This window comes from Mastigoproctus giganteus, chromosome 4 (genome assembly GCF_048544385.1).
Source record: "Mastigoproctus giganteus isolate SK-2022 chromosome 4, ASM4854438v1, whole genome shotgun sequence".
Taxonomy (NCBI): domain Eukaryota; kingdom Metazoa; phylum Arthropoda; class Arachnida; order Uropygi; family Thelyphonidae; genus Mastigoproctus; species Mastigoproctus giganteus.
The window spans coordinates 11,697,058-11,710,550 of NC_143578.1; the positions used below are offsets into that span (position 1 = coordinate 11,697,058).

Consider the following 13,493-nt stretch of genomic DNA (forward strand, 5'->3'; position numbering starts at 1 on the left):
AAACAATATACAAACCTGAACACGCGACTGTCCAAGAAACTTTTGAAATTCATATTTCAACTGAAAATAGTGTTCTGTATCAGCTTTGCTTTGATCATCAGTTTTATCTTCGTTTGACTTGTTTGCATTACGAAGATTTCCAATCTGATTAAGAAAGATTTCTAGCAACCAAAATACAATCATAGTTATTTGGGTTTTATCCTGCTGTTTCAATCCTTCCAGCTTCTTAAGGAGAAATATTTTAAGTGCATCTTCTTGTTCTTCTTGTAAAAATTTCAAGGTGACTTCTTCAAATGACATATGAGTTAGTGCAAACAGTTTAGCACTTTCTTCATACCTAAAGTAAATGAGTATAAGGAATAATGAGTCACCATAATAATCAATGATGATTTTTACTTTTCTTTGTCATGAAATAAATGTAAGTTTATATAACAGGCACTACCCAAAAGTTCCCGAAATGTATTTATAAAATAAATTAGACTCACTTGGGGTCTTATTCACCACTGTCACCATTGAAGTAGTCCCTTGAGAGCCTAAACATCGATCCCAGTACTTCTCTCATGATTTAAATGCATCCTGAAAGTCCTTCTTTGTTATAGTGTTTGGTACTGCTGGTGATTCAGTTTGGATATCCTCTATGCTGTCAAATCTTCGACCCTTCAGCTTGATTTTCATTCTTGGGAAGAGGAAGAAGTTGAAGGGGCAGGTCTGGCGAATAAGGAAGGTGGGAAACATTTGTCATGTTGTTGGATGCCAAAAACTGCACCACAGCAAGAGATGTGTGGGCCGGCACACTGAAATTGTCATGATGAAGGACCCAGTTCTATGTGTGCCACTTTTCTGGATGTTTCCTCCTGACGGCTTCCCTTAACTGCCTCAGGACATTGCAGTAAAACTTTGTGTTGATGGCCTGGCCAGGAGGGACGAATTCCTTATGGATAAGGAATCCATAAGGAATCCATCCTGCCAATGTGCAAAAAACAGATCACCATGGACCTCACATTGCTCCTCACTTGTTAGGCTTTCCTTGGTCAGGGCAAAGATGGGCTCTTCCACTGGTATGATTGTTCTTAGTTTCTGGGTCATACCACATACCCATTTCTTGTCACCAGTGATGACTGTTGAAAGGAAGTTTTGATCACTTCTGGCCCGTTCTTGAAGATCTCTGCTAACTCCTATGTGATGCTGCTTTTGTTCTTCACTCAGTAACAGTGGCACAAATTTGGCCGCAATCCTTTTCATGTTCAGCTCATCTGACAAAATCTGCTGACACGTGCTGCACGATAGTCCTACAATGCCACGAATGTCATGGATTGTCCGCCCGCTGTCTTCACGGATCAAAGCCTGAACTTTTGCAACATTTTCTGGAGTGGGTGGTGCTCGGTGATGGACGCTCATTTTAAAACCAGTAGTAGGTCTGTGTCTGGCCTAAAGCATTGTCACCAAAACTTCTTTCAACTTCTTATGGGTTTCTGCTGCTGTATCATCAAGAAAGAAACAAAACTCTAATATCAGCCATTGCAACAATCGCAAACTATGCAAAGTGCACCGCCAAAGAGCTGCGTATAAATATTCAATGACTCTATCCAGCCCGATGCCACATGGCACACTGATTTACAAAGGATGCATGCAGTGTTACTTAGTGCCACAAGTCCGTACTAGATGTAGTTCCCACACAACATTCAAATTTCGGGAACATTTGGGTAGCACCTTGTACATAAAATAATTACACGATTAGAGAGATAGAGAGAGCTGGGAATAATATCATTATATCATTAAATAATATCATTAAATCTGCTTTTCTATTCATCATATAACTATAAATTATAATTTTAATTATCTTTATACAGGGTGATTCAGGAGGAATAGTAAATATTTTGGGAGGTTATAGTATCGATTATTCTGAGTAAAAAAGTTCATATAAACATGTATCCAATTCTCAATGGACATGGAGATACTGTTTGAAACTGGCACACAGAAAGCCATTATGAGAGGAATTAAAGAACGATAAATGACTTATCGCTTGTATTTATTGACTTTTTGAATGATACAAATCACAAATTGACAAATTTTTTACAGTTCACAATAAATGTTTGAAAATCCCACCACCAACCTCAATGCACTTTGCAATTCTTGTGGTAATACGTGTTGTTCTTCTGAGGCTATCTAGGCATTCCTTTATGAGGGCAGCAGTATCCAAAATGCAAGCGAGCAATTCTTCTCTTGTATTTTCACTTTTTCTTTGTATACTGCACTTTTCATCCAACTTCACAAACAAAAATCTAACAGAGTGAGATCTGGAGACCTTGGTGGCCAATGAATGGGGTCACCATGGCCGATCCATCATTCTGGGAAAGTTCGATTTAGATATTGTATCACCAATTTAGAAGGGAATAATATGCAGGAGCTCAGTCATGCTGAAAGTCCATACCAATCCTTGGAGCCAAGGGAACATCCTCCAATAGTAGTGGAAGTTTGTTTTGTAGAAATTCTAAGAAAATGGGCCCTGTAAGATGATTTTGTAACACAACAGGCCCAATCACCTGCTTGTCAATGATATTGAAGCACATGTTTACAGAGAAGTGATGTTGAAAATGTTTCTACAGTGGCATGTGGATTTTTGTATGACCACCTATGAGAGTTATGGGTGTTGTTGATACAATCGCAGGTGAAAGTAGCTTCATCGCTGAACAGTATTAATGGAATTAATTAGCAATTAGCATTTACCCACTGACAAAATCCCAATTGCTGGGCATTGTCTCCTGGTTGAAGGTGTTACACCTGCTGTACCTTGAGTGTAACACCACACAGTTGGTACATTTCTCTGGGGTTTCTGCTACCCATATGCAGTACTTTACATTTGTCAATGTTAAACTTCAGTTGCCACCTCTCACCCCATCTGCTCAACTTTTCCAGATCCTGTTGCAGTAGTGTACTATCATTAACAACCCTGACAACCTTCGTATCGTACTGCAAACTTAGACATTAAGCCTGATATGCCTTCATCAATATCACTCATAAATATACAAAACAACAATGGGCCCAACACTGAATCCTGGGGAACTGCACTAATAACATTAGTCCATGAAGAGCAGTGTTCACTGATTACCACTTTGTCTTCTCTCACTCAACCATCCTTTTATCCATTGCAGCACCTTGCCTTTAATGCATGCTGCTCCAATCTGTACAGTAGTCTTCCATGTGCAACAGTATCAAGAGCTTTCCTAAAATCCAAGTATATGATATCAAAATTATTTTTTGCATCCAGTTTCCTTTGTGACCACATCATAGTATCCAATCAAATTCGTCAGACAAGATTTCCCCTTAACAAACCCATGCTATGCCTGAATTATAACTGCAGTCTTGTCTAGATGATCTTGCATTGCTTCTTTAACCAGTGACTCCATTATTTTCCTTTGAAACAGAAGTTAAACTAACAGATCTGTAGATCTGTAATTATTTGTATCACCCTTTGATCCCCCTTTGTGAATTGGGGACACATCTGCATATCTCCAGTATATGGGGACCTCCCCTGAATCCAAGGAAGTCTTCATAATTATGGCTAAGGGTTTGCTTACTTTCTTTGATGCTTTCTTTAACATAACCGAATAGATCCCAGCAGGTGGCTCATCAATCGAACTGTTGATGTCAAGTGGAGCAATCTGATTCATCCCCATCCTTCTAGAGTTTACATAAGTAAAGTCTTTACTGTTTTCTTTGTATTCTTGGCCAAAGATTTCTTGTTATGTTATGTTATTTGGTTTTTAGGAGCATTAGCAACTAAGGCCATATTGTTCCGGGATATGCGGTGGTCATTCCTTGACCTTTCCGCGTCCTCCGTATTTGGTGGTGACAGGCTTGAACCCCGGTGTAATCAAGAAGCGTGTGCTACGCACTGCTGCTCGTTCCCACCTGGCTACGGAGGCGCCCCTGATTTCTTGTAATCTGCCTTTGTTTGCTTAACATCCTTTGTGACTTGATTACAGACTATCTTATATCTACCATAGACATCTGTGGCTCCTGATAAGTTATGTGTCCCACGCATTTTTCTTCTCTGCCACAAGTCTCAATAGTTCATCTGACATCTATTTAGGCCTAAAACTTGAACAATATTTCTTAGTTGGTATGAAAAGCCTAGTAGCTTCCAATATTAATTCTTTGAATGCTTCCCATTTAGAATTTTCTGTTGGTAACATCATCAGTTGGTCCCACTGTATAGAATTTAAAAAATCTCTGAGATCATTGTAGTCAACTTTACAAAAGCAAAAACCCTTTCCTTTACAACCGATGGTAGTTACATCTTTAAGGAAATCCCACACCAGCACAGTGTGATCACCGCTACCTAGTGGTTCATTCATTCATTAAGAATCTGCAGATTCTTAATGCATGAAGAATCACTGCTGATAATCAGATCAAGAGTATTACTCCCTCTGATTGCCTCTTGAACATGCTGCTGTTGAAAACAATCATCCAATAAATCCACAAAAGTCTTGCTAGTATATGAGTGACCAATCAACAAGTGTCAGTCTATATCTGGGATGTTAAAATCCCCCATTACAAGACAATCTGATTTAGTGGCCCACTCTATTTCTCTGTACAGTTGTTTGTTGTACTCATCAGAGTCATTAGGCCTATAACACACTCCTACTCTCAACTTGGTTTTCCCAGTGCTTATGTCACACCAAACTGACTCAACAGTGCACTGTCCACCCATGTCAACTGGATGCACTTCCTAGTTTCATACTATTCACCTGGGTACCATGAACTGCAAATAAATACTACTAATTATGTGGGGTCTAAAGAGACTACAATTTTTAAAATTCAATAGTATGCTGATATTTATGAAAATTTCTTTTTGATATTGTTTTTCTCCTGGTCTTAATGCTATCTAGTTTACAACTGCAACATATCTTATTAATAGTTATTTTTACAAAACGAGTAGTTTTTTTTTTTTTTTTTTTAAATCACATTTATTCCGTGTCATTTCAATGTGATTCTAGTTTCTAAAAGTTTATAATGCAGCCACTAACAGGCTATTTTCCTGTAAAATATTATATCAGATCAAATATATGTCCAAGAAAGATTCTGTAATGATATGGTTCATATCAGTGTTGGCATTCGAGGTGAGCAGACGCGCTTGGACAGGGCTCCTCAGTTAAGTTGTCTACTTTTGGATAGTGCTTTTAAATATTTGATTTATTTAGATATTGTTGGATTATTTTGTTATAGGTGTTCCTGTAACAGTTTGATTTTAATAATATTATAGATATAATTTTTTAAAGTTAACTTTCATTGATATTTATTTAATTTTATAATGGTAGTTACGAGATCAGCCTTAAAAACGTCACAGGGTATCGTGACTCACACGGAAATAGTCGATGGCGATTTACGAGTGAGTCATGATTTAATCCGTTGTGGAATGTTTTCCAAGGTCGACCTGGTGACTAATCCTAGCTCACCTGGGGATTCTTTTCTTTGTGATCGATGTAAGGAGTGCACGGATCTTAAATTACAATTTGGTGCATTGATAGAACAATTTGAGTCCCTGAAAAAACGGGTGCTTGCCCTCAAGAATAATGCATATGGGAGCTCGTCAGGGACTCAAGACTCCAGCAATCTACCAATTGATGCACACCCGATTCCAGCCTCAAAACAGAAAAACCAAGTGCAAACTACTCTGGTTAAAAAGGACATTTTTTATTAGGAGACTCCATTGTCAGGGAAACGGGGAATATTTTTTGTAATAAGGATAGGTGGAGTAGAACCAGGGTATGTCTGCCGGGAGCAACTATTGATGATGTCAACAACAGATTGTCAGATTTTAAAGGGGGTAAAGAGAATATTATAATTCATGTGGGAACAAATGATATTAAACGTACACGATCTGATGATTTGTTGGAAAAATATAGGACCATGCTGAGGAAATGCCGGGAGCTAGGCCACAATTAGCATTAGCATTAGTAGAGGCATTTGATGCAAGAAAGCAAGCTTATGCAGCATCAGACAAAAAAAAAAAAAAAAAAAACCCACTTCCACTTCACCCCTCTGTTCGTTCAAAATACCTGTCCAGCTGAGCCTTAAACTTATTTAGGCTATCAACCTCCACCACAAGGGATGGAAGTCTGTTCCACCAACCAACCACCCGCTGGCTAAAGGCAAATTTCCGCACGTCTATCCTACATCTGTCTTTCCTCAATTTGAATTTATGCCCTCTCAGGTGATTTTTCTGAGCTAGAGGAAGAATCCCATCAGCATTGAGCATGCTTAAACCATTCAAGGCTTTATACACCTCTATCAGATCACCTCGCTGGTGCCTAGTCTCCAGACACTGTAATTTGCAAAACTTAAGCCTTTCTTCGTAAGAGCACCCCTTTGTTCCATTCACTAATCTTGTTGCCCTTCTCTGTACTCGTTCCAGCAGCTCTACATTTTTCTTGAAATGAGGCCTCCAGACCTGTATACAGTACTCTAGGTGTGGCCTGACCATTGCCTTATACAATGGAATAATCACCTCCTTATCCCTGCTGGAAAAATTCCTGTATATCATTGACAATACTCCATGAGCTACTCTTGCAGCCCGTCTGCACTGCTCAGAGAACTTCATATCTGCCTGCACAACCACCCCCAAGTCCCTTTCATTCTCTACCACTGTCAGTGTAGTACCACAGAGTTGATACGTTGCTCTGGGGTTGCTGTTTCCCATGTGTAGTACTTTACATTTGTCAATGTTAAACTTCATTTGCCACCTCTCAGCTCATCTGCTCAACCTTTCCAGATCCTGTTGCAGCAGCATAGTGTCAGTAGTGTCCTTGACAACCCTGCCAACCTTTGTATCATCTGCAAACTTGGACATTAAGCTTGATATACCATCATCAATATCATTTATAAATACAGAAAACAATAATGGACCCAACACTGAGCCCTGAGGGGGGGGTCAGTGTTGGGTCCATTATTGCTTTCTGTATTTATAAATGATATTGATGTCTATGTGTCTGCAATTCTGCAATGACAATGTCTATGTGTCTGCAATTCTGCCCAGACACGATAGGAGGGATTATATGTTAAGAGCCTTGTGGATTAACTCAAGACTTGAAGGAATCTGCAAGGCTTTAGGGGGGAAATTTCTATCAGCATGGCCAACACTTGTAGGTAGAAGGAATTTGTTTTGTAGAGACGGGATACACTTAAACAAAGGTGGTGCAAAAGTTTTTGCCAGTATTATTGAGGATACCTTAAAGGTTCAGGGAAACTGCTAGTTAGGGGGGATATGGGTAATACTGACACGCGTTTATCTGATAATATTGGTCAAAGTAACTCTTGCACATACCTTAAGAGTTCTTATCTGTTACCCCAACTGGACGTATTATGTAGATGTTCTGGGGGCAGAAACGTTTCACGTGGGCGGGTAGCTAATGCTAGGGAAGAGAGCCTAAAAAACTTCAAGGGTTGTGTTAGGGTTGTTAAATATACAAGAACAGTAAATCTTAATTGTTTATACAGTAACGTTAGAAGTGTCGTCAATAAAATGAGCGAATTCGAACTGCTGGTTAAAACAAGTAACGCGGACATAATAGGGCTTACAGAGACGTGGTGCCACCTGGAAATTGGGGATGACGAGTTTCAGTACGGCTTGTATAATGTATTTAGGAAGGATAGGGTAGATAGAAGGGGTGGTGGGGTAATGCTTCTTATCAGAAGTAGCCTGAGTGCGACGATAGCTTTCCCGGATTCAGACATTTCACATGCTAGTATAGAGTCTGTATGGTGTGAGATAGTTGGAAACAAAGGTATAATGCAAGTAGGAATAATCTACAGACCAGGTGATTGTGAAGATTATGACAAAAGCCTCTACATTCAAATGGAATGGGCAAGTAAGCGTCAATGTCTTATTATGGGTGATTTCAACTTGCCACTAATTGATTGGAATAAATGGGAAGGAAACTCGCCATGGGGAACAAAATTTTTAAATCAACTAGATGACTGTTATTTGTATCAACATGTCAGGGAAAGTACTAGAGAAAAGAATAACCTAGACCTCATCATCACACATGAATCAGATGACATAACAGGGCTGACAGTAGAGGAACCAGTAGCAGGAAATTATCACGGAGTTCTACGGTGGATGATGACGAGAGAGGTAGCAGAAGTAAAAGGCAAAGGAATGGGTTTTAACTTCAGAAAAGGAAATTACGATGCCTTAAGGTACTACATGGCCTCTATTAACTGGGTAGATATCGCGCAGACAATGAATACATTTGAACTGTGGTACGCTTTTAAAACATTAATCACAGATGCCTTGAATGTGTATATACCATTAAAGAAATACTCCACAAGGAGGGTTCCAAGTTGGATGAATAGTGAAGTTGCCACATTACTTGAGCAGAAAAAGGTGGCATGGAAAAGGTTACAGAGCAATAAAAAGTACTGAAGCCTATAACAGCTACAAGGTGATGTGTAATAGAGCCACAGAAAAGGTTCGACAGGCAAAGGCAGTTTATGAGAAATCACTAGCAAACAGAGCAAAGAGGGGGGATAAAGAATTCTTCACATATATAAATGCCAAGAAGAACAGGACAAACCAGATCGGACCTTTACGTAAGGGAAAGGGGATAGTATTAAATACACCAGCTGCCGTTGCAAATGAACTCAACAGTTATTTTGCATCGATATTTACAAATGAAAAACCTTTTGTGGCAATGGGAAATTGTGGGAGTGAAGTTAAAAAAATGTCATTAATGATATTGAAATTTCGCAAGATTATTTAATGAAAAAACTTTCAAGCCTACAGACCAGTAAGGCTCCTGGAGTTGATGGAATATACCCTATAATCTTAACGGAGGCGGCAAGCGAGTGCATTGAACCATTGAGGCTAATTATGCGAGTATCACTAGACTCTGGGGAGATTCCCTTGGATTGGAAAAGTGCAAATGTATCTCCCATACATAAGGGTGGCTCTAAAAGTGAAGTTGGAAATTATCGACCTGTCAGTCTGACTTCAGTAGTAGGGAAAATCATGGAGGCAATGATCAAGGGTGGAATTCAGGATCATTTGGATCGAATTGAAATTCTCAAGGATACTCAGCATGGTTTTGTAAAGGGAAAATCATGTTTAACAAATCTGGTTCGCTATTTCGAAAGGGTCACTCACGAGCTGGATTTAGGGAATAATTTCGACATTGTTTATTTAGATTTCAGCAAAGCTTTTGACTCAGTCCCACATGAGCGGTTGCTTTATAAGCTGGAACAGGTTGGAATCACTGGGAAAATCCTTAGATGGATAGCAGGATGGCTTCAGAGTAGGAGGCAGAGGGTTGTGATAAATGGCTATTCCTCAGATTGGGTTGATGTAAGAAGTGGGGTTCCCCAAGGATCAGTATTAGGACCACTGTTGTTTTTAATTTTCATAAACGACATTGATGAAGGGATAGAGGGCGTGATGTCTAAATTTGCAGATGATGTTAAAATTGGTAGAGTAGTTAATGATCACTGTCAAGCTGAGCTTCTTCAGAGAGACCTAGATAGACTTCAGGAATGGTCAGAAAAATGGCAGCTATGCTTTAATCCAACAAAGTGTAAGGTATTACACCTGGGAAACAGTAATCCCAAAATAACTTATTCACTTGGTGGAGTTCAACTAAATCCAGTACTGGAGGAAAGGGACTTGGGTGTTACGATACGGTCAGACATGAAATTCTCTGAGCATCGTAAACAGGTTGCAAGGAAGGCCCATGGTGTCCTATCGATGATCTATCGAACTTTTGCAAGTAGAGATAGGGACGTGATAATCCCATTATATAAGGCTTATGTTAGACCACACTTGGAATACTGTGTTCAAGTATGGAGACCGCACCTAAAGAAAGACATCGAGCTTCTTGAAAGGGTGCAAAGACGGGTAACTCACCTGGTGAGATCGGCAAAAGGGCGTCCTTATGAAGAAAGACTTCGAATATGTGGGTTGCAGAGTTTGGAAACTAGACACCTCAGAGGAGATTTGATTGAGGTGTTTAAGGCTCTGAGAGGCATCAGTAAAATGAATGAGGACGAAATTTTCAAGATTATAAATGATGCTAGAACTAGGGGACATAAATTCAAGTTACTAGGGGACATAAATTCAAGTTAATGTTTAGATTGGACTGCCGGAAGTTTTATTTTAGCCAGCGAGTTATAAATTACTGGAATAAGTTGCCTTCATGGGTGGTAGAGGCCGACAGTTTGGGGAAATTCAAAGGTCATCTGGATAGTACTTTTGGGTAAGGGAAGCGCATAGGATGATAGTTAATATCCTTTTTTTTATTATTATTATTTATTATTTTTTTTTGTTTTTATCATTGTTTTGTTCGGATTTTTTTTTTTTTTTTTTTTTTGGCTGGTGCAGCATAAGCCATAGGCTTTCTTGCGCCATGCGGCCATTACTAATACTAATACAATATAAAAAAAAAAAAAAAAAAAAACTGCTATGTGCAGTATGCATGTTTTCTTTTGTGCACAATGCAAGGTGGACATATTTTCTGTTTGAGACCTCTTGTCAGTCTATAATGCAGCTGCCAATATATAATCTTTTAAGTTTTGTTACTAGATATACTAAACATCAAAGATAGAGTATAATAATAAGTTCTTCAAAAAAAAAAAACAGTGAATAGTATCTGCTATTTTTCTTGTGCAAAATGAAATTCCAAAGATTTCTGATTTCTAATAGGTAGTAATTTCTATAAGTTCTTTACTCATTTTCCAATACAAAATTTATAGAAAATTTTTCTTGAAATGCTAGAAAGATGCTGTAGCATGCAAATTTCAAAAATAAGCCATTTTGAGTAGTGTTCACATTTTTTATTTTGTGTGCAATGTAATATGATGGATGCAAAGTTTTCTATTTGACACTAGTTTTTTGACAACATAGCTGTTAATACACTCTTGAACAGAATCAGGGGACATGGGAAGAGGCGTACATGTGTTGGCTGAGTTCTGTGCTTGAATAAAATACATACAGAAACAAACTTAGTGATAATGATAATATTCTCTGGTATTAGACACTGTAGTTTATCCATATTTCACAGTGGTACTGACAACATAATAAGAATCAAATGATTGACATTGGATTAAATGAACTATGTTGTTAGTATCTTGATTTCTGTGTGTAAGGGAATCTTTGTAATTATTAAACTATGCACTAAGATTATTATGAGTTTAAAAATTAAAATAATATCTGTGCTAAGAAAAATATATTTGGTATGTGATGGGCTAATTGGCTGTGACATAGAAGAACAACTTCAATACTTTGCATAGGAGACTGCTTTGACATAGGTATGTTTTAAAACTTGTTTTTTTAACTTCTGATGTGGTTTTGTGAATTAACTAGATGGACATCTCCTCTTAGAGAATTAATTAAGTACTGTAATTCAGTTTTTCTAAATCATCTGTTTTACAACAATAGTTATTAGCATTTTAAACTTGTGTGTATTAAAATTAAATTCAAGTTACTAATAGATGTGGCTTTAGGTACTGGATGGTTTCAGAACTTTGACAATTGAACCATATCAAATTTCAAATTTGCACATTACAAATGCAGAATGGGAACTAAACTGATCTTAGAGAATGTTTTCTTTGCATTCACATTATTTGAACTAACTAGTATTGCTTACAAAAATCTGATGTTAGGACTCTTGGTTTCTTTACACTTCATTTTAAATTTTTACAGTGATGAACCATTAAAGAGAAAGGAATACTTTTTTCAAGAGGTTCAGAGTTTAAGTTCTTATAGTTGCTTTCATGAACTTTTAATTTTATTTCTTTCAACTCTCCAACACATTAAACCATATTGATAGGAGGTAAGTGTTTGTAAACATTTTAGAAGCAATGATAATTTATCTAATATTATAATTCTAGAGTAAAAGTCAAGCTATGAAATTGCTCAGCTTGTTCTAAATACTTATTTAGAATATTTCAAAATATTTATGAAAATAAGAAAAACTTACTGTCCTTTGTTGAACAAATCTCGGGCTTGACAAGAATGTACTTTATCCAGTTTTACTGGTTCATTCTGTATTAATTAAAAAAAAAAAACATTAAAATAAATAAATAAATATATATACATACATACATACATACATACATAACAAAAGGTAATATGATTACTTATGTTAAAGTACATTTGATATATATATATACACACACTGGTGTTCAAAGAAAGTGCATCACCCCTTAAAATCGTAATTGCCATCCAAATAGCATAAGTATATGACAATATTTCTTACAGATTGCATCAGATAAGATTGACATGCATAGGTGATGATGCAATATTGCATCAGCTGTTACTTTCAGCTATGTAAGCACGCTCTGCAAGAGTTGTAGTCATTCCTTGCTTGTGTCAGGATGACGAGTTATGTGCAGTTGACGCCACGAAGAAAGAGTGTGATTGTTGCTTTACATGAGGAAGGATGTTCTACTCGTCATATTGCTTATAAAGTGTCTTTTAATCAGTCGACAGTGAGTAGATTTCTTTCCAAACTCAAGAATACTGGTTCTGCTGATAGGAAAAAAGGAACCAGATGCAAACGAGTCTCTACGCCAAAACAGGACCTCTTTTGAAGCACTTATGCCTTAAAAACTGTAAAGCTTCTTCGTCTGAGCTGAAAAGACAATGAGAAGAACATACAGGAGTGGTAGCAAGTGCAGTAACAGTCAGAAGACGCCTCTTCAAAAATGGAATTGTAGCCCATCGTCCTAAGATGAAGCCCCTCCTGACACAAAAAATGAAAAAGGCCCGATTAATTTGGTGTAAGGAGCAAGTCAAATGGACCCCTGAGCAGTGAAAGTCAATTATTTTCTCGGATGAGAAGAAATTCAACCTGCATGGCTCTGATGGGAGACATACGATTTGCCATAGACGTGGTGAAGAATACCATCTAGCCTGTATGGTGTCTATGGTGAAATTCCCTACCAGTCAAATGATATGAGGGTGCATTTCATATCGCAGAGTAGGTCACCTGCAGTTTATAAAAGGTTCTGTAAATGCCAATGGATACCTGGCTATACTGGAAGGCAAATTGCTGCCAATCCTTAGAGACCATTTCAACCTGCCAAGTAACTGCATCTTTCAGGATGACTCTGCTCCTTGTTATCGGGCGAATAGTGTAAGTAGGCAATCCTGTAGTTACTTTAGATTCATTTCTGCATTAGAAGTTTGACAGCAATGTGTTTACATTTGTTACAGGTGAAAAAATGGTCGGAAGAACAGTCCATTACAACTCTTAGCTGGCCAGAAGACAGCCCGGCCGGACTTGAATCCTATAGAGAACTGTTGGCATCGTGTGGAATCTGCATTTGCCAGAGAGAAACCAACTTCAGGAAGCCATAATTTGTGTTTGGAACCATGAACGATCAGTTGACTATCTTCAGAAATCGATCTTGTCAATGCCTCGACAGTGTGCTGCTGTCATCAGGGCCCGATGCAATTCAACTAAATATTAGTTTGCACCTGGTGAACTTTTCATTTT

The 13,493-nt window shown here is 38.0% G+C and overlaps 1 protein-coding gene across 2 annotated transcripts in view; it reads right to left on the minus strand.

Moving 5' to 3' along the window:
* Positions 1-13,493, minus strand: part of dor (vacuolar protein sorting-associated protein 18 dor) — a 139,610-nt gene that overhangs the window by 32,043 nt on the left and 94,074 nt on the right. For both annotated transcript variants that reach the window (XM_090372563.1, XM_090372564.1), the window contains 2 exons: positions 11,973-12,037; positions 16-337 (listed from right to left, as the gene is read on the minus strand). In XM_090372563.1, coding sequence (XP_090228689.1) covers positions 16-337; positions 11,973-12,037 — 387 coding nt within the window. The remainder of the gene's footprint in view (positions 1-15; positions 338-11,972; positions 12,038-13,493) is intronic.